Genomic DNA, 23,470 nt, shown 5'->3' with positions numbered 1-23,470 from the left:
CTATTCCATTGTAGCCAATCCTGCTACAGTTTACATTAAACACTGCATGAATATTAAGAAGTACAGTACATCAAGTAACCATTGTCAGATATACATTTTTGTGGTTTAAGTTTTTGAGTACAACAATGTCAGTATACACCATTCATAAAACCTACTGACTTTTGACAAGTTATCCACGAAATAGTTCAGTAACAAGGATAAACAAAGGATATATCGTATAGCTCAGGTGTTTTTGGCATTTTTCACTTTCTATGGTAAAGTTAAAATAAGACCTATAACAAGGTATTAATTGTAAAATGACCAAAAAAAATAATTTGTAAAATTAACCCTTACTAAGGGGGTAAATCATGCCATCATGGATAAGGGATAAGACTAGTTGGATAACAAATAGCAAGGAAACTTACTACCCTTCCCTCCCCTTTAGTCATGACGGCATAGATAGGGTAAGTTCTATAATTATTTATTTTATTTATTTTCTTAGATCAAAAATAATTCCTAATTCAAATAATACCTTGTTTGTAAAATATTGTGAATGACCCTCCCCTTAAAAGTCTACATGTAGAAAATTTAGCAACATTCAAAGTTGTTTCAGGGGTCACACAAATACATTACAGGTTCTCTCAAACTTATTTGACACAAACAGTAAATAGTATTGCTTGTGAAGACGACAATCGTAATTGGTCAGTTTAAAATGTATTCATGTTAACCCCTGACACGACCACCAAATAATGATTTCAAACTCCCATGAGTGCACAATTAAAGAGAGCAGTAAAGATCTTATTTCAATAAGATTAGATAATTGGATAAGTTATTTTCACTTTAAGTTGACATTTCTAGTATTAAAGCTTAAAACAGAAGTGTTTTTAAAGAAACAAGTGGGAAATTTTATATCCACAAAGGCTGTTGTATATACAGTTGAATGAAACTCATCATGAAGCAAAAAAAGGCCCTAATTTACATGTATAAAGTTACTTGATACTTAAAAGCACAGTTTGTAAACTAAAGCATCTACACATACTTCTAGCCTTACAAACAATAAGCAATAACACTATATAGTTCTAAATCAAAATCTTGGTTCCACAGAACAAACAATATTTTTCTCCATATCACTGAGTTACCCATATATGTTTTTTTTAATTTTCAACACAAAATTAGCCATTTTACCGGGAAATCATCAAACAGTAAGCTGTTCATTTTATTGAACAATTTACAACAAAAAAATAAAAGCAGAGCACTTATCTACATTGCACAGTATCCAACATAAGTACAAGTACCTTGGCCTTTGGAATGCAATACAACAAAAATACAATATAATACTGAAATAAAAAAGAAGCAGACAAAAACCTGAAACATTGTTTCTGCTTCACAAATATACAGAACACATGTTACAACCAGTATAGGGCTTATTATTTCTTCTTTATAAACATGAATTTGTTCAAAATGGATAATAATGACAGTAGCATATGTGTTGACAAAAAATATTGTTTTAATGATAATTATTTCATAAATTTTGATCAAAATAGAAAAATAGTAATATTTATTGAATTTCATAGGAAATGTGACAAAAAAAATCATCAAAGATCAATACTTTATTAGTAGTACACATCATATCATGTGATCATTAGAGAAATCAAACAACGTTTATTTGGTGTTACAAATCCCAGTCATCCACAGGATTATACACAGAGTTATAGCTAGGTGTTATAGGAGCATCATCATCCAAATCTATACCATGTGAAAATGAATAGAAGGATTTAGAACCACCACTAGCCATCTGATTTGACAAGATATGTTTCACATATGATTGTGCCGCAGAACCAAGCGGAGTCTTAGGACTTTTCGTTGACCCAGTACTGGCTGAAGGACTTGTTTTTGCCTTGGTCAGTTCTGGAGATATATGAACAGTATTCAAAGTCCTTTTCTTATCATATATTGCACCTGAATCATTTTGGGAATCATAACGAACATCACTATTATGACTAGAATCCATCGTCCAATCAGAAAAGTCCATAGACTTTCGAGATGACACAGCACTTGTTTCTACTTGACCAACTAACTCATCTCCGATATAATCATCCCATTCAAACGTGTCATGAAAAACACTACTAGTATTACTTTCTTCCAAAGGTTCAACAAACTTTGATTCTGGTTTAGGTTTAGGTATATCTGGTTCTTCCTCACACAGTAATTCATCCTCTAGAATTGTATTTAGGCTCCTAGTAGAAGTATACTTTGATGGGGGACAAGACATACCTTTAGATAAATAAATTTCTCGAGCAAATTCCATGTCATCTGATGCAGGACTAGATTTACCACTTTGGGAGTCTTCCTTACTAATTTGAGGATCTGTAGGTAATACCCCAGTCAATGTTAGTTTTAGCTGCTTCAATTGTTCTAGCCTATTTTCCTCTTCATCATCATTGCCATTATCACAATCTGCTACTGAGCACATGTCTGGTCTATTTTGGCTATCTGTAAAAACTTGATCATTTAATGGCAAAATATTTTGTGAAATGTTGTTTGAATGGTTTACCCCATAATTTTTCTCAAAGTCAATAACACTATCAAAGCCTTCAAATTTAGCGATACTTCCTCTCTCTCCATTTTCACTTAGACCATTTTGGGCATCAATGTCAACTGATTTATCCTCTAAGTTTAATTCCTTCTCTTTAATATCTAGTTTACCATTCAGAAATTCCATCGTTACATCACCATTTAGAACAAAGTTCTTTTCAGTTTCAACCTTAACTTTTGGTTGATGAGAGTCTTTCTCTTTTGATAAGAAATCATTTTCTTTAAAAACTTTGTCTGAAACACTATTAAAACTTGCACCAATCAATAAATTAGAAATTTTGTCCTGATTTTCACAGTTTTTGTCCTGGATATCAGCAGGTGCAACCTGCTCTGAAACTACAGGTATGATAACATCATTGCTGTGAGTGTTTTCAACTTTTGCAGGTAAAATTGGTGTACTGGTTACTTGTGGTCCTGACTTCCTCTGTGGAGTGTTCGACATTTCTGTGTGATGTTGCCCTAGTATTGAATCTAATTTGAAGTTTTTGTCTTGGTTTTTCTCATGTTTTGTGACCTGTCTTTCTGGCATCAATGGAGTACTAGTTAAATGTTTACCAACTAATCTAATTGGTGTGGTAAAATCATTTGAAGGTGGGTCACCAGTCACAGAGTCATTTTGTCCTACAAGCCCTGACACAGGTTCACTAAGTACAGAAGAGTTGTTAGCATGACCCGTTACCCCCACACTGTTCTGTACAGGTAATGAATTAGAGCTAAAGTTTGAAGATTCATCATTATCAATAATGTTATGTTTAAACCCTACAAAATCACTAGCATGAACTTCGACCTTGACCACACGTGCTTCTCTCGATGACATTTTTGCCCATTTTCTTTCAAACTCAGCCTCATCAGCAGCATCTTTCTCCAATCGTAACTTATGAAGCTGGGTATACAGAGTTTCTATGTATGGTCTGGTAGATGTAGGGTTCCAACATGTCCTCATGATCTCATACCTGCAACAATGGAAAAAGCACAAATATAAAAAGGTTCTATCTAGAATTTCATTTGTAAGACCAATTATACAGCATGTAATTATACCAGTTAACTATTTAATAAATATACATACTAATAAATATTTGCTTCTTTTTTTCAGAAAAGCCAAAGAAAACAACATGCAATGTATCCTTATAGTTGAAAGAAAGCTGTACATTATTTATAATCATCTTTAGAAAAGAACTATTTATCATTTTTGAAAAAGAATGGACTTGTTCTGAAATTGACTCCAAAATTATAACATTGTTGTCAAATGTAAATACAAATTGGTGGATAAAGCATTTTTTGTTCTTAAAACTACCAAATTGAAATAACTGATATGTAAATTCATTAGAATAGAGATATGCAGTAATTTCAGAATTAAATGACTGAGTGGAAAAGAATTTGAAATTGAGACATACATTGCACTCATTCAAATATGGATTTGGAATTGATACTTGAAACATGACATAAATATGTTAATAAAATGCTTTGAGGAGCACAGCTAGACTTCTAAAATAAAACACTAACAGGGAGATAGATGGACTAAGTGCTTTCTATAGACCCCAGAATTTTGTTTCTGTGTCTGTAGAGTATCATATAAAAAATTGAAAGCCTCGTTCAAAAGAAATAAACAATTAACAATGTCATTGCATTTGGTTGAAGTTTTGATATTTGAAGTCTTAAAACAGGAAATTGCAACATGTTTGTATGAGTTAAATCCAATAATACAAAAATGTAAAATCCAAAATATATACAAAAAAACATATGGGAGCTTACACTAATTGGAATTACCTATTCAACAAAGTTTCGAGAAAATTGCTTGAGACATTTTTAGGTTATTATGCAAATATGGGAATTTTCCAAACCCCAATTTTTCATGAACTAAGTACCACAACTCAAAAATGAAAAATAAGAAATTTAAAAAAAGTGAAAAAGAGCTATGGTCAATCAAAAGAATCAATTCACTAAAGTATCATAGAAAATACTTGCAACCACTGATGTTATAGTCTGAAAACTATGAAATTCCCCCCTTTTTTATGAATAAAGTCCCATACCTCTAAATTGTAAAATCACAATTTTTTAAAAATTGAAAGGGAGCTTTCATCAATATAAAGAAACAATTCACTAAAATATCATTGAAATTACTGCATGGATTTCTGAATTACAATCCAAAAACACAAACAAATTGGACAGGAGCTCACATCAATCAAAAGAAAATAATTCACCAAATCTTCACAAAAATTGGTGGTAGCATTTATGAGTTATTGCACAAAGTGTGAACAACAAACAGACAGACACCAGTATACCGTATGTCCTTGAAAGACCACCAAAATAAAAATGCATTGTATCCGCACATACACAAAACATTCATTATTATGTAATAGAAGGGTTGTTATAAATAGTACCATATTGCACTCACAAGGACAATCAAAATGCAATATGTGATATTCACACAGAATAATAATCACCAATCTAAATACAATATCCCTGTATATGAATTATTAAATTGTCTGTTCATAAAATTATTGCATAGATCCTTTATTGAAAGGAGAAAATGTGTTAAAGGCATGTCTTCTCCATGTCTCCCAAATTGCATGATTTATCAAAATTATTTTGTCTGCTGTTACCTGATCACATCATTTGAAAAAATCAAACATTTTGATAGTTTTCTTATTTACATTGTTCAGTAAATAAGTTCAAGATAATCTCAATAGACATTGCCAAATGAAGAGAAGAGCATTATGTCATCACAATCTCTGATAGCACAAGTTCTGATCATTACTACAGTTTCAACATTTGCAGGATGACACAGTAGTTAGAACAATCAAAAGTTTCAAAATTTCATGGTGAATCCCTAGATCATGGGTTTTACCTACATGGATACAATGAAACCTGTCTAATCCAAACCCTGATTAAAAGAAAAACCAGTTTAGACCAAATGAAATTTGAAATTTCACTGCGGTATTCTTTTGTCTAGTAACACCAGTCTTTTATCCTCATCTTTGGCAAAAAGCCCTACAATGCTACATAACCTACCGGTATGTTCACGGTTGATTTGTTCACATTTAACTTTCGTGACCTTGTTAGAGACTGTATCTCTTTATGTGAGCTAAGTATAGCTACATCAGCAAAGGTGATGACTGAACATATAGCTAACATATAATCTACGATTGGAAATACCTTAAAACAAGAAACAGCTTCTCAAAATACTAATTTCATTCTTTTTCCTCTGAGTAAAACTTTTCATAAATTAAAATCCTTTGACCCTGCACACCTCTACTATGGACATAAACTTTCCAATCTGTAGTTCAAAAACTGTAGAGGATAGCCAGGCAAATCATGTACCCCCATCTGGAATGACGGATGAGCTGACAGAGAGGGAAAAATTAATATGCCCCACAACTCTAGTCACAATGGCACAAAACCATGTTTTAGCAATCAAGTGAAAAGAAAAGTGCAATAAAACAGGCACTTTTATCAAAATCATGTTAAACACTTTTCCCTTTTCTACATTAAATTTGTCAACCATACTTTGTGTGTTATCGTCTTCATGTAGTAAATAATTACTCTTATACTTGACACCTTTGAAAAAAAATTTAAAAGGTTTTTTGTAATCATATATCACCACAATGTTTACTGGCTATTTTTATAGTGTCACAAAAAATGTAAGAAGTCTTTCATGAACTAATTAAAGGTACTTTTCAATGTATTTGTAGTGGTATAGAACCTAAATATAATCATTGGCCATAGAAATAACCTCTGGATAAAACTGTTTTATCTTAATTACAATCTTATTTTTATCAAATGGATGGCATGTACATGTATTAAAGTATTACGGTTTTTCATGGATGAATGCCAATGCTTTGGTTTGAAAGTAAATGGTTTCACCTGGATAAAGGCAAACACAAATATTGCTTACATGCATCTCTAATATTGTATAACATTTATAGCATGATAGTCCTTTTGACAAGCTACAACTGTAAGTTATAAACACATCATTCAAAAGGACATACTATGAAAATACTTCAAATTCGTGGATGCCAATTTTCATGGATTAGGGAAGAAACACAAGTTTGTGGATTCTTAATTTGTGGTTTTGAGGTTTTCAGTAAACACATTAATGGGATTCTCCTTTTCATTGGAAATCAAAATTTGTGATTTGGCCTACCCACCAAAACCTAAGAAATTGTTACCCCACGAACAATAGTACTTTCACAGTAATTTAAACACCAGGAAGACTTGTTTACTACTTTTATAAGAGGAAGTGAGTTTGATACAACCATAAAAATGTTGCAGTTTAATAATGATAGGGTGCTGGTGTCATTCTAGACATCTATTGTCTGGAAGTTTAGAACTTAAAAATCTTAGACCTACACATACTAATTCGTATCTACATATTAAGTGTAAGTGTTTGTAATAATCAGGCAAAATGGAAAAAATCAGAAACATGCATGTCAAAAACCCACCAATCTGACAATTTAATTTCACTCAAGGATGCTTTCTCTATTTGAAAGATCATTATTTGATTTCTGTATCACTGGCTTTGCTTGGAAATTCGTCAACAGAATGTTAGAAAAATGAGGTTTTTAACAGAGTAATCTGCCCCCGAAATATTCATTTTCAGTGCATTTCATTGAAACTGTAACTCAATGGGCCAGCATGATATCGATATGGAAAATCTTGTCTGTTTTCCTTCATTATGATTGTGCAAATAGTCAAATTACACTATCAAAACGGTGGGTTATTTCATACCATGTTTCACCAACTGCCTGATTCTTAAAGATACTGACATTCAAATCTTTCTTAATATTTTCTACTTTGATTTAATGATTATATTAAGTGTAACCATTTCTTCAATTGTAAATGATATTGTGACTGAATTACATGTACTGCATCTAAATAAACCCACTGATATTTAACATAACTAGATCAAAAGTTTGTTTAGGGGACATAAAAAGATACATGTAAATGCATGACTAGAAAACTATTCAACTCTGTCAGTAAAATACTATTCATAAAGATTCAAAGACATATGGTTTGGAAATTTTACATGTTATTTTGTTATTTTAAATGTAGTTTTGTTTAAAAGTACATTGAAATTTGTGTCATTTGGATTTATTTTTTTTCAAATACAATCACAAACCATAAAAACTTTACAGAACTAAGGAGTTGCTGATTGTTACATAATAGAAAAAAAACTAAGAGATTGTCCAAGGGCGACACATTGACATCCCGAAGAAATCTACCACAAAGTACAGATTAATTTGTGTTATCAGCTGTACTTAGCACAAAACAAGCTTCAGGTGAAAACATAGTAAGCCTGGTAAATCATAGACTCTCTAGGGTATTATAAGATTCCAAAATTCCCTAGTTCAGCAGAGCTTTGTTTGATAATTTGGTGTCATACTTTTTGGTGTATGAAATATCTCAGCCTTACAATTTTACCTGTATTAGTATTAGCTTTTTTTTTTTTAATTCCTCATATTTTTCCTCTCAGAACTCAAATAAAACTCATCAACTTAAAAATGTACACTGTGATTAAAAGAGTAAAGTCAATATCTATTTTATTCTGACATCTGGAATTTCAATATTAAAATTCTGCTCTGCTATTTAGTAGCAGTCATTATGAAAGGCATGCAAGTAATATATTGTCAAATACATTTACTATTTTGATACTTGTGGTTTTAAGTACTTCTTGTATACATTTTGTTTTTGGATTCATTTTTTCCTATTTATTAGGTTCTAATTCTGCTGATGAGAATGTACTTCATGAAACGTGTATAGCATACCAAAAATTACAATATTTATATGAATGGTATTTATGTATTTAGAAACCATTGGATCAATGCTACCGCTGGTGGACATAAAGCCCCAAAGGGTATTCACAAGCCCAGTAGTCATATTTGACCTGAACTGTATCATAGATTATTTACCGAATTAATTACAGAATCACTAACTTCAGAACCCCATGTGTACCAATTGTAATATGTTGCAGAGTATCATTTTGATACTAATTGTACTTCTTGTATACAAATTATATTTGGATTAAGATCTACCTATGAACTTAGTTCTAAAGCCGCTGATGAGAGGTTACTACTCAAAGCATGTGTACAGCATAGCAAATTTGTAATATCGTAACGATTGGTATTTTTGTATCATATTCATAACTACCACCAAATCATTATATGTGGATGGTTTTCTTGCAATGCATCACTCCTATTATTACTGTGGCTCCAAATTATCTCATATACATGTATTATTAAATCAATCTTCCAATGAAAACTAGCTCATAAGAATTCTACATATAAACATGTAGCCATAAGCCCCCATAACTAGTGAGATTTGTAGTTGCCTAAGCCCTATTATTCCTACAAAAATTGCATGTGTAGTAAGCATTTTACGAAATACGAAAGTAATCTGCTAAGAAATTTCAGAAGTGATGGAACTACATTGTTTTCTAGTATTGAGAAATGTTGAAAATAGTTTAAAACCCATAACTCAAACAAACTTCTTCAAATTGAAATGGTAGTATAGTATGCACATCTGCATTTAACAACAATGCATCCTACTTAATATGGAACAATCCACTTGGCATATATGAGATATGTCTTTAAGGTGCTGCAGACAGACTGACAGCATTATCAGTCCTCTTCCATATTGCAACAAGAGGAAAAGTGATCAAACAATGTTAATTAGTGATTTGGATGTTAGATCTAACTGTCATTTAACAATGAAGTTTTGGGAAATTATCCACAGGTTATGATGTAAACTGCACTTCTAATAACAACAAAAATTACAATGGTGGTTCAAATTTACCCGACCTTTGTGTGTAACAACATAAAGCAAATGAACTTGTTTTGGTGATTTTAAAATGAAATGAAAACCAAATAATTACTCACATGCAATATTGTCAGCGCACAAAAAGTTGAAAAATGGTCATATTTGTTGGAAATTAGAGAACTGATGATAACTTACAGTTGTGATTTGACAGGATCTTCTGTTTGTGATAATTGTATATTTGCTGGGTTTGAGCTAATAAGATTCTGGAGGACCATTTCATCAGACATGTCCTTATAAGGTTGTTCTCCGTACTCAATAACCTCATACATAGCTACACCAAAACTCCTGTAACAAGTATTATAGTGATGTAAGTAGTAAAGTTACATATGCAGATACATCATTTAGTATCTGTTAATTAATGTCAAACAAAATTAAGTAATTATTTATACATTATATCCAATAATAGGTTAGGAAATTTATTTATTCTTGAAAATATTGAATTATTGATTTGAAAACTAATCAATTAGTCAAACATAATAAATTATAATTTGGATACTTAATATTTAATAGTCATAAAATTATTCAGTATCCAATACAGCACTTTCATCGTTGATGACAACTGTGAAAGACAATCATAGTTATCTCCCATTCATACAGCAAAAGGATTTGTAACCAATTTCAGGTCAAAAGACCACTCCTCTATGTAGTACCAAAAACACACTGAACTTTGATCTATGCATTGTAGGTGCATTATTTGTATGTATTCTGATCAAAAGTAGTCAAAATAAAGCTGAGAATGTGTACTTTAAAATCATATTGTAATTTACTACAAAAGTGTATGAATACTGCATATATGTGTGAGTAATTTGCCTCCATGCAATCAGTTAGCAGACCAAGTAAATATACACTTTGAGATTTGTCCTGGGAATTTACAGTGAAACTTTGAAAACCATTTTTTATCATTTAAAAAATTGAATATTTGAAGTGGTTAGTGAGACCCAAAGATGCACATAGCAGTCTTTCCCAAGGTCTATTGGACTTTGGCTAAAGTCTGCTTAATTTTGGTTGGGTCAAGTCAATGTTGTTTATCTGCTGAACCAAAAGTCCATTAGCATTACAAATGGGTATATGAAATGTGACAAAATGTCCTGCTAAAATTATTTTTTGACAATGAACTGGGTTGAATATCCAACAATGGCTGAGAGACTGCCATAACAACAATTTATGGAACTTAAACAGAAAAAGCACAAAAGTCGAACTTAATTCCCTAGCCAAGAGAATATTTCAAGTTAAAAAGAACTTTCAAAATTATAAGTCAGTAATACCTACCAAATGTCTGAGAGTTTGGTGAACTGTGTGACCTGCCATAATGAATTAGATAATGTAATACTGCCAGGAGCCATCCATCTGATAGGTAATAGATCCTGTCCGTTATCATAGTAGTCTTCCTGTAAATGAAAACATTGGTTAACAGGACTTCAAAAAGATGTTCAGTTAAAACTGAGAATCAATGGACTAGACCAATTTTACCGCAAGTTATCTTGGTCAGACATGACCTCAATCAGCTGACAAATATGCAATCAAAATTGTAACAGTGAAATCCTGAATGAAAAAAGTGGAATCCTTTTTTTAAAATAGAAAAAAAAGTATGTATCGTACACACAAATTTGCATTCAAGGAGTTTATACAATGTAATATAAAGTCATATGCTCAAATCTTTACTTGTAAATACCATTAAAAATAAGAGCATTGGTGATGTCTCGGGCTATGTGTGATTTTGCAACATAATGTAACAATGCCAGTAGAAAGAAGTGATGGAATAGTCTTCTTAACTATACAGCCGAAAGTGCCATATATAATAGTCATATGTTGCTCAATTCATACGATAATCATGAAATAGTTATCATATGATAACTAACATATGATAGTCCTATGATTATTATATGGTTCTCATTAACCCTGAAAATCAAAAAACTTGTCGAATTAGAACCCTGAAAACCCAAAAACCTGACGAAACAGAAGCCTGAAAATTCAAAAACCTGTCTAAACAGAACTCTGAAAATCCCAAAACCTGTCTAAACAGAACCCTGAAAATCCAAAAACATGTCTAAACAGAACTCTGAAAATCCAAAAAACCTGTCTAAACAGAACCTTGAATAATCCAAAAATCTGTCTAAACAGAACACTGAATAATCCAAAAACCTATCTAAACAGAACCCTGAATAATCCAAAACCTGTCTACACAGAACCCTGAATAATCCAAAAACCTATCTAAACAGAACCTTGAATAATCCAATCACCTGTCTAAAACAGACATCATTCAAAGTCCCTTTATATAAATTTAAATGTATTTTGAAACTTTGAAAACTGAACACCTGTCTAAACAGATACAAAAGGTGCTGGGTTTAGATTTCACAGTATTGGCTTTCTAACATATGCATATAATAATCAGATATTAACTGAAACAAATGTTGATAATATCACACATATTCATAATCATACTGTAAAAGCAGAAATGTGTTTATTTCGTGGGTAGATAACATCAAAGAAAATAAATCCCCGCAAAAAATCATCTGCAAATGTATACATGTATTTTAAATAAAGCATAATTCTGTATTAAAATGCACTTACACTCCATCAAACACATGTACATAAAATCAATAACCCTAATTATTTTCTCAAAACACGCCACTGCAATTTACTTCACCTGTGTATGTGGTAGAGTGTGTACATACACAATTACGGGAGTACCAAACTGTCCATTAGTCCTATTGTCATTTAATTAGCAGATAAAAAAAAGAAAGATAATTCACGAAAATCTATCCCCACAAATTCAATTTTAAGGACAAAACCAAGAAATTTCATCCCCGCGAAAAAATAAGTCATTATACAGTATGTTGCACTCTATATACATTTAATTCTCATGTGAAACACTTTTGGATGTGTATAGGTAGATTTGACAATAAAATGCAGTGTTTTATGATAAAAATAGATTTACACATGTCCCTAAAGAATCTCTGAGATTTCTTACTCACAAAAAAAAAGAGAGATTCGTCATCCTTTCCCTAATTCTGCTACACTTCACTAGTGTAAAAGTTTCTTTCTCAACACTCATGATTCAATTTAAATTATTAATATTAATAAATTAAATTATTAATGTTAATAAATTAAATTATTAATGTTAATAAATTAAATAATGAGTAATAATTAATAATCAATAATCAATTAATTGATTAAATTAAGACTCATGTAAGAAATCCCAGGTCTTCAATAAGGAATCTAGTGAAGACAATCAGACTTACTCTAAAATGATCCTCAGCCACACCATAATAATCACAAATCTTCACTGTCATGTCAGACATAACTACACAATTTCTACAGGCAAAGTCACTGCAAAATAAAATATTTAAAGAATGAATTTCATGCACTTTGTTTCCTTGGTGCATCATTTATTTCATTTCTTATTTTTCATATAAATGTGCAAAACAAAAATCAGGTAAATACACCAATGAAAAATATTTATTAAAGTAATTGCTTACAAAATAAATCTAATTGATATTAGACCTATCAATTGTTCCATTCAGTCACTGCATGTAGGATCAAACAACACTCCATTCTACTTTCTATTCAAATGACCTTTTCAGATCCTCTGGCTTTTCACTTTGAACAATATTGCTTTAAAAATCATGAAAGATGAATTCTGACTTGCTAATCAGCAAGGTCATCAGAACAGAAAGAAGAATGCAGTGACTGAATAGATCAATTGATAGGTCTAATCTAAAACAGATTGAATAAGCAGCTAATATTTTTTTTTCTATTTGACAAAACAAGTTAGTGTGAAGTTTGCATCATATCTAAATCTAAAAAAGTAGTTTCAATGAGGCTGGTACATTCTATTTAAATTTTGTTCATTGACAAGTGAAAAAAACTTATTCAAAAACACAATATTCTCTTAAAATTATCTACTTACTATTGGTGTCACATGCTTTCAGTTTCCCAAAAAAATGTGTAAAAAGAAAAAAAAATTCAACTCCTACAAATGTACAATAATTCAATGGGCTTTATAATATTTTTCTCCATAATAATCTAAAGTCCAAAACTATTTATACAATAGCAGACTAAGTATTTATGATCATTGTAAAATAGCCATATTTTTTCAGTTGTATTGTTATTGGGCCAAAAGGATCCACTTTCTAACTTACACCTGTGATAATAATCCTTTTGCACATAACTTTTCTCAGGTACCCAAGTTTTGCCAAAAATGACACAATTTTAATTTGAGATTGAAAACAATTGTTTTTACATGCTACAATGTATCATTTTTTTCATTACATCTCACTTTAAAACAAATATAGTCAATTCAATATTTATAGGATTATCTAGAAAGTAATTATGACGTTCAGATTAATTTTTTTTCATTTATCAGACTTTAGACAAATGGTAAGAAAGATAACTCTGGCTGGAAATTGACCTTAGTGATGGACTAGTTCTGGCAACGTAATATATAATTTCCAAAATATTGATGGAAAAATAATCTACTATTATAGTCTTTCAAGTTCAACATGTCTGATACTTAGTAGAGAGGCAACAAACACCTATTAGAACTTGTCATTTTGTATACAGTAAATATATCAGTTTTTTTATAGTAACATGAGGCAGTGGTTTTATTTAATCTAGCAAACCTGTCATTTTTCTTGGAAGAACAATTTACAACTTTCATGCTTGTTCTTAAAATAATGATCATAGTTAATTCAAATATACATGCTTTATAGGTCTCTAGACCACAGCCATGTTAAAACTTTAATAAACATATGACCAACATCATAGACATAACAGATTAATTGATCCAAATTTATTGATGTCACAACACAATTCGGCTCCATAATGGTCGCAATTTTGTGCAACATATAGGCTGCATCTTTTACAAAATATGAAAAAAAATAGTCCTATTAGTATCACAGAAACTCCAATTTATTTTAACACAGCCTGGTCAATATTTAACCACTTGTTGCTGATACTCAAGGTAAAATAATGCAACATATATAGCCAGCCAATTGTAAAACAATGATAAAACAGAGTTTTGTTGATTTATTTCTGAATCTATCCTTACTGATGTAGGTATCCATTTGTATGTAGACATTCCAGACCAGCAGCCATATCTGTCAGAAACTGCATCCTTACAGTGCCTTTCTTCATCGTCTTGACTATGTGTTGTTCCTTTCTCAGGTAACTCTTCAAACTTCCCTAGAAGACAATAGGAGAATAGCATTTGTAAAGGTGAACTAAAATGAAGGCTTTATATCATCACTTAAATAGTTTTGAAAGAAATCAATTGGGTCAACCATCAGTATCTGTTACAGATAAAAAAAATGACAAATTTTATTTTACTGGAAATTCTACAAGTTCAAGTCAAATTCTATATCAATCTTCCTCATGAAATAAAAATTAAAAGTCTTAAATTTTAATCTATATAATAAATATGATCCTATGAAGTTCTGTATGTACATGTGTGTAGCTGTATAGGTCTATATTCTTGTAGCTGTATAGGTCTATATTTGTGTAGCTGTGTAGGTCGATATTTGTGTTAGCTGTGTAGATCTATATTTGTGTAGCTGTGAAGGTCTATATTTGCCTTAGGTGTGTAGGTCTATGTTTGTGTAGGTGTGTAGGTCTATATTTGTGTAGCTGTGTAGGTCTATACTTGTGTAGCTGTGAAGGTCGATATTTGTGTTATGTGTGTAGGTCTATATTTGTGTAGCTGTGTAGGTCTATATTTGTGTAGCTGTGAAGGTCTATATTTGTGTAGCTGTGTTGGTCTATATTTGTGCAGCTGAGTAGGTCTATATTTGTGTAGCTGTGAAGGTCTATATTTGTGTAGCTGTGTAGGTCTATACTTGTGTAGCTGTGAAAATCGATATTTGTGTTAGGTGTGTAGGTCTATATTTGTGCAGCTGAGAAGGTCTATATTTGTGTAGATGTGTAGGTCTATATTTGTGCAGGTGAGTAGGTCTATATTTGTGTAGCTGTGTAGGTCTATATTTGTGCAGGTGAGTAGGTTTATATTTGTGTAGCTGTGTAGGAATATATTTATGCAGCTGAGTAGGTCTATATTTGTGTAGCTGTGAAGGTATATATTTGTGCAGCTGAGTAGGTCTATATTTGTGTAGCTGTGTAGGTCGATATTTGTGTTAACTGTGTAGATCTATATTTGTGTAGTGTGAAGGTCTATATTTGCATTAGGTGTGTAGGTCTATGTTTGTGTAGCTGTGTAGGTCTATATTTGTGTAGCTGTGTAGGTCTATACTTGTGTAGCTGTGAAGGTCGATATTTGTGTTATGTGTGTAGGTCTATATTTGTGTAGCTGTGTAGGTCTATATTTGTGTAGCTGTGAAGGTCTATATTTGTGTAGCTGTGTTGGTCTATATTTGTGCAGCTGAGTATGTCTATATTTGTGTAGCTGTGTAGGTCTATACTTGTGTAGCTGTGAAAATTGTTATTTGTGTAAGGTGTGTAGGTCTATATTTGTGCAGCTGAGAAGGTCTATATTTGTGTAGATGTGTAGGTCTATATTTGTGCAGGTGAGTAGGTCTATATTTGTGTAGCTGTGTAGGTCTATATTTGTGCAGCTGTGTAGGTCTATATTTGTATTAGGTGTGTAGGTCTATATTTGTGCAGGTGAGTAGGTTTATATTTGTGTAGCCGTGTAGGAATATATTTATGCAGCTGTGAAGGTCAATATTTGTGTTAGGTGTGTAGGTCTGTATTTGTGTAGCTGTGTAGGTCTATATTTGTGTAGCTGTGTAGGTCTGTATTTGTTCAGCTGAGTAGGTCTATATTTGTGTAGCTGTGAAGGTATATATTTGTGCAGCTGAGTAGGTCTATATTTGTGTAGCTGTGAAGGTATATATTTGTGCAGCTGAGTAGGTCTATATTTGTGTAGCTGTGTAGGTCTATGTTAGTGTTAGGTGTGTAGGTCTATATTTGTGTAGGTCTATATTTGTATAGCTGTGTAGGTCTATATTTATATAGCTGTGTAGGTCTATATTTGTATAGCTGTGTAGGTGTATATTTATATAGCTGTGTAGGTCTATATTTGTATAGCTGTGTAGGTCCATACTTGACACATCTAACATTAAAGCAAATGAACATAATATATACATACCAGACTTGCATGTTCTAATATGGCTAAGAATGGCAGAGCTTCTGTGCATTGTCCTAAAAGCTTCAGAATATTAGGATGATCCAACTCTCTACAAAGGTATATAGCACAATAAGAGACAGAACCTTGTATTAAACCAAAAAATCCATATTATATTAGATTGTCATTGCATAAGAATTGCAACTACATTTTTTTCTGTTTTGCTAATCATAATTTTAATCAATGTTTTATCAGGAAAAATAAAAATGGCAAAAACTATTAAATAGAGACAAATTGTTTAATTCAGATGACTTAAAAGAAGAACTTCTTAACGCTTTTTTCTTCTGTTTAATGACAAACAAAAAACCAGATATATTTAAAATGGTACCAAAGCCCCAGAGGCAATGGGGTACTGCAATCACCAGGAAAATTTGTTTTATTCATCTTCCCTCTACTTTTTTCAAGAAGGAGATATTTTTTTCTATCCAAATAAGCTACCTTTTCAAGCTGAACCAACATCTATATTAAGTTTTTCTTCATTTGTAATGTATCCTGAACAAAGATTTTGTCAAAATACAAGTATCCCTACTAAACCCAAAACTTTGAAAGTTGGCAATTTTGATTCCAACCACATTTCCAGTAGAACACTATAAAATGCCTCTTTCTTTAAAATCATGCCTCTCTGCCCCCATTCTCTAGCTAGAGCTCAGGTTACTGACCTATAAACAGACAGGTCTTGAAGAAAGAGCTGTTGCTCAGTTGAATCAGCATCATCTTTCATCATCTTAACAACCACCCTTGTACTTCTACTGGAAGTGTCCATGTTATAGGCTTCACTAACAAGAACCTGAAAGTAATATATGTTAGGGGGTCTGAAATATAAATGACTCAAAATTGTTCTGTAGGAAATGAGGTACATATTCCAGAAGCAATTGTTTGAACTTTTAACACAGGCACAAGACAGGTATTGTAGGAAGTCTTACAGATTCCTCCAGACATCACCAATATAACAACATAGCAAGCTCCCAGTTTTTAGTGGAGTCCAAGTTGCTCATTTACTTTTGTTACTTTGTATGTATATTAATTTGGTTATTTTATGTTCTTTGTTGTGTATGTCTGTTGCCATGTCTGGTCTTTGTCCCTGGATTACACTCTTTTGATTTCCGCTAGAATCTTGGTTCCCTTGATTACTCTATAGTACTCAATGAGCCAAATATATAAGTGTCAAAAACAGCAATTAGTTCCTTACAAATTGTGAAAATGAATACAGGATAAAAAAAACTGAATTACAATACTGAAAAAAAAATTAAGAAATGTATTACTTTTGTCATAAAATTTAAAAAAAAAAAACAAAAACAAAAACAATAGAGAGTCCACCTTGATCTTAAGCTAATTAAAATACACTAAAACACATAATAAAAACACAATTCAAAATCTGCAAGATGCTGTGGTTGGGTACAAAACCTCTCTATCTACTACACTAACCTGACCAAACCATCCAACTCCCATTTCTTTAATATATTTAATATGACTTCGTGGAAAGGCTTTATAAGTCGCTGAAATAAAACAGACTGAATGTAATATGACTTCGTGGGAAGACTTTATTTTATCAGTCACTGAACTAAAACAGACTGAATGTAATATGACTTCATGGGAAGGCTTTTTTAGTCACTGAAATAAAACAAACTGAATGTAATATGAATTCGTGGGAAGGCTTTATACGTCGCTGAAATAAAACAGATTGAATGTAATATGACTTCGTGGGAAGGCTTTATAAGTGACTGAAATAAAACAGATTGAATGTAATATGACTTTTTGGGAAGGCTTTAAACGTCGCTGAAATAAAACAGATTGAATGTAATATGACTTCGTGGGAAGGCTTTATAAGTGGCTGAAATAAAACAGATTGAATGTAATAACTGTATACATATTAATTTTTGTGATGTACTTATTTTAACTATATGTATTTTCAGAGTGGACAAATAAACCTGAAAAATAGTATACATGAAATTGATTTTAACACTGAAAAACACTAAATATTTTTGGAAACATGAAAACTGATACCCATAAATACCTTCACTTTATAAAATCAACAAAAAATTAACAGCAGTAAAGAATATGTTTACATACAGTATGCAAGTATTCACAAAATTGTATAAAAGCCAACATACTATGAACTAAAACTGTAGTGCTCATGTTAATATTTAAAATACAGTTCCTGTATCATCTGCCATAAAAATATGATACTGTATACAACTTACCGACTCTTTTGGCACATTGCTTTTGTATTTCTGAGTCTGTACAGGAAATTCTTGGTCTAAGTGCAGTAGCTGTAACTGATTTAGCAATAATATCAGGAATTGTTTCGAACACCACTTGAGAAATGTCTGATGTATCACTTGGCGAAAATATTGTATTTCCAAAGCCTTCCTCCAAATCATTTTCGAAAGTCTGGAAAAAGAAACAAACCTTAATTATGGGCTATTCTTAAAGGATCATCATAAAGATCTACCAAACATTGACATGTTACTGTCTATGAGTGGAGCAAAAGATACCATTTCTTTGAAAATTTTACTAATGACATAACTTAGCTAATACAATTTGGTTGAAACTCAAGTAAAATATTCTAAATTTTCCAATTTCTATACTTGTCTTTCCTGAATGTGATAAAAATGGCTAACTGTGGCAAAACTTATGAGATGCCTCAACAGGTGATTTAAATATTAATGTAAAAATTTGCTATTAATGATGAGAATTTTTTACAACAATACAAGATTTTTAAACTAAACTTTGCCCCTAACAAGATTAAAGCCCCCACAGTCTGTTGAACACTGTACATTTGGGGACCAGTGTGGATACATGATTCGTATTGGACACAATTTTTATGGGGACAGACTAAGCACTTTTTAAAACATAATTTTGCTGCCAGTACTATTTTTTTGTTGACAGCACAATTACAGAATATGACTGCAAATTTACTTAAAACATAAATTCCTGGCAATATGCACATATCTCTATCGTAATCAAACAATCCATTGAGTTTCATTACAATCCTGCAATTCATTGGGGAGGAGTTTCGGACAAAGCATCAGACCTAAGATTTGCTGAAATAAGCCTAAGTCCAACAGCGACCATTTCTACAATTTTTCCCTTAAATATACAATCCTGACAATAAGCACATTCCTATATGGTAATTTGACATGCCATCAAGTTTCATAACATTCCTACAAGTCATAGTGGAGGAGTTGAGGACAATGCATCAAACCAAAAAGTTACTATAATAAGCATTAGTCCAACAGCTGTCATTTCTACAATATTTGCCCAAACATAAATTCCTGATAATGTTCACATTCAAATATGGTAATTCAACAGAGCACCAAGTTTCATAACATTCCTGCAAGTCATTGAGGTGCAGTTGCAGACAACGCATCAGACCAAGTTTTTATGAAAAACACCTAAGCCCAACAGCCATCATTACTACAATTTTTGCCCTAAATTCCTGACAGTATGCACATATCAATGTGGTTATATTACATCCCACAAAGTTTCATAACAATGCTGCAAGCTGCTTAGAAAATAGTTGCAGATAGACAGACAGATAGACAGACAGCCAGCCAACCAGCCAGCCAGGGTGAAACCTATATACCCCCAAACTTTGTTTGCTGGGGATATAATAACCTGAATTAAGTTAAACTAATTTAATAAAAAGTTAATAAGAGAGAATTTATTATACACCGTACTTACCCATTACCAAATTCTATGCATTCTCCCAAGTTAAAAGAAAGCTTGACTTGTACTTTGCATAAACTTAAATGTAAATTACCTTGAAGCCAGGTCCTCGTTTGAAAAGATGACATACACAGCCAAAAACCAAAAGTACTGAGGACACAACAACAGCCACGCAAGCTAGAATGGACACATCAATCATTCTCAACCCTTGTCCACTGGTCTGGAGCTAATTTTGCAGTCTGAAATAAAAGTTATTTTTGGAGAAATATGAGTGTAATATTGCATGAATTATACTACTGAATCATTTTTTGACACAAAGGACAATTCTTTACACAGCTAGCTCAATATTGACTGTTTGACCGGTTTTCAAAATGTGTAATGGGAAGTCACTGTACCAAACTTATAATTAACAATTTCTCACGTTCCTGTCTGAATTTTACGTTTCTCCGAAAACATTCTGAGGTAAAAACTTCACATAAAGACATCGGATTAAATTTTGATACTGTCTTTAAAAGAAGCATATGAGTTTGAATTCTGTACCACACCTACCTATCAATCCCTGTACTAGCAAAGAATGGATACAATCTTATCCAAAACGAAAAAAAAAGTATCAAAAACAGAATCTCATGTGATTTGAATTTATGATTCACAAATATTTTGATAATATTACATTGTAGTATGGTTTTCCTATGTAAATTATATATTAAAAATGTACAGATAACATAAATTCAAGACTTTGATTTTGAGTAATGGAATTTCAGGGTTTCATATTTTGATACTTTTGAAAATCAATAAAAACTCAAATTTTCAAAAATCATTTTAAAAATCATAGATTCTAGCCTAGCAATCATGCAATGTTGTAAATATGTACAAACTTTTAGTTGGAAATATGACACAATAATATATTGGTCTGATTTTACGAGGTCAACAAACAAAGAGGAAAACAGCAAATTCAGAAGTAAATAGACATTTTTTAAAAAATCATAACGGTAAAATCTGGTTTGGAAAAAGCGGAAAAAAATTAAGTTTGAGTGAAGAATCTACAGAATAGAATTTGGGTACACAAAAAAGTGAGTCCAAGTATGGTTTCAGAGTTCAGTACATAGCCTGAATTGATTGTACGAAAAGGTCACATACCAATTGCAATTCATAAGGCATCAATGTAAAATTGATATCTGAAATAAGATGAGGATAATCTAGCATAAGTTTAAACATCACTTAGCTTTTTTCATGTTACTTTAACACCAAACTCAGAGCAAATATGAGTCATAACAAGCTAGACATTGATCATGTTGATATTCAAACTATTCATGTGTAAACATTTCATAAAGATACACTTCGTATTCTTACCGAAGAGAAGATTTCCTTCTCCAAATAAGAGTCCCTATATCATTCTTCTTGGAACCGTGTGAACTTATTCAGTATTATGTTCGGGAGATCAAGGGGAGTGCTATAAAATGCAAAATTTGACCAGCCTCTTCGGCTGTCATTTTTTCACCTGATCCCAAACAAAATAATCAGGTGGGTGGGGAATCACATACATGACAGGGAACCAGGTCGTTTCATTTGGAATACCTCTTTAAATCATTTCGACCCTTTCACTTTCGCCCCCAGTACTTGACTTTTTTCCGAGACTGAGCAGCGAGTGCATATTTGTGTATATAAAGTCCCTTTACAGCAGTAGCCAGAGATTTACAATAGGGGGATTTAACCGGAACTCAGTTTTTAACACGAAAAATGTGAAAAAATACTTGGTTAATGAACGAATATATAAGTATATATATATATAAAGGTCTGAAAAATTCCCAACGATGTTAGAACTGTCAAATTTGCGATGCAAATTTTTGGTTGTTCCCTCCGCGGGACTCGAACTCGTACTGCTGTGACATCTATGGCAACACCGCCTGCACAAAGTCCAGTGCCCTAAACCTATATATATAGGTACAGTTGGGACCGAATTTCTGTGGCCTCCTTTTTTTTTTTTTTTTTTATAAAAAAGAGTATTTATTTTCTACTGATTTAGGTATCATAGGGTTAATTTCAGTTACAGTGACATACATATACCATTCATAACATTTGTTTACTATCCACTACAAGTTTAACCATCCATGGTAGTTACTGATAATATATAGTTTAGCTACATATACTACAGGGCGAATCCAGACACGTAGAACAGGAGGGGTGCCAGTGGCGGGGGTCCTCAGAAAAAGCGGGGTCCTTGTTATATCAACTTAGCTAACTTGTTATATCAACTTAGCTAACTTGCTATATCAACTTAGTGCATGTATATAAACGATTTAAACGGCCACATCCCAAACCAATTGCATTAAAAATGGACCGGGAAAGGATATGCCGCTTTTATTTTGGCCTTGGATTTAGATATTCTGAAATATTAGAGTTTTTAGCACAACATCATCATATTACTATAAGTTAGCTAAGTTGATATAACAAGTTAGCTAAGTTGATATAACAAGTTAGTTAAGTTGTTATAACAAAATAAAAAAAAGAGCTTCACATGGTACTAACGGGCTTCCGTAATTATCAATTTCCATTATACTGCAATGCTAATTTTGTAAACTTGCAATGTGTCATGTTATGTAATTGTCCTTGCTTAACTATGCCCATGCATATAGTCAGTTAAAGTTCTTTTTATGAGCTCCTGTTGTGTATAGTATCCGAATATAGGGACTTTATATTACAGGGACTGGTCTCTCTATATATAATGTACAAATATAACTGTGCCCCCCCTGTATTTATTTTGGGTAAACTTGAGGCCTAAAAGGTTTACATTTGACTTTTGCATATTGGGGGAAGAGAAATTATTCTGGAATTTAGTTATATAAGTTATAAAACTAACAAATATGTAATGACAAAGTTATGATGAAAATACCGTGGAAGGATGTGTTCTCAAAACACATAAGTATAATAAAAATGTCAAAATCAATAATTACTTATTCGTTTCCATTATTTGCCCATTAAATTGCCCTTAAAAATTACCCTTAAAAATTAATGAAACTGGTTAACTTCTAACTCTTAATTAAGTATTTCAAACTAATATTATTATGCGACAAGAATTATATCATTTTAAAGAGGTTTCTTTAATCTTTTAATTGGTAGTAAATTCCAAAGTATACACAAACATAAAGGCACAATGAGTATCCGCTAACTGAAGTATATTCTTTAAAAATGGAAATTTTAATATTTCTTTCTCAAGACATATGGTACATTCATTTAGTCGTTATTGCCATTCAGCAGATTTGTCTGTTTCACTTG

The 23,470-nt window shown here is 32.0% G+C and overlaps 1 protein-coding gene across 1 annotated transcript; it reads right to left on the bottom strand.

The window, feature by feature from the left end:
- Window positions 1-1,576: 1,576 nt before the first annotated feature.
- LOC148620247 (uncharacterized) lies at window positions 1,577-21,742 on the bottom strand. Its single transcript, XM_088580966.1, has 11 exons — window positions 21,548-21,742; window positions 20,292-20,436; window positions 18,730-18,919; window positions 17,954-18,024; window positions 17,188-17,315; window positions 16,493-16,580; window positions 14,441-14,574; window positions 12,633-12,720; window positions 10,660-10,778; window positions 9,526-9,675; window positions 1,577-3,527 (listed from the first exon to the last, which is right to left on the bottom strand). The coding sequence occupies exons 2-11, from the start codon at window positions 20,394-20,396 to the stop codon at window positions 1,652-1,654; spliced, it is 2,949 nt and encodes a 982-aa protein (XP_088437092.1). The 5' UTR covers window positions 20,397-20,436; window positions 21,548-21,742; the 3' UTR covers window positions 1,577-1,651.
- Window positions 21,743-23,470: the final 1,728 nt, after the last annotated feature.

This window comes from Perna viridis, chromosome 4 (assembly GCF_037379345.1).
Source record: "Perna viridis isolate PV_CMFRI_1.1 ecotype Kerala chromosome 4, ASM3737934v1, whole genome shotgun sequence".
In the NCBI taxonomy this organism is placed as follows: domain Eukaryota; kingdom Metazoa; phylum Mollusca; class Bivalvia; order Mytilida; family Mytilidae; genus Perna; species Perna viridis.
This window is presented reverse-complemented; position numbering and strand designations above follow the sequence as displayed.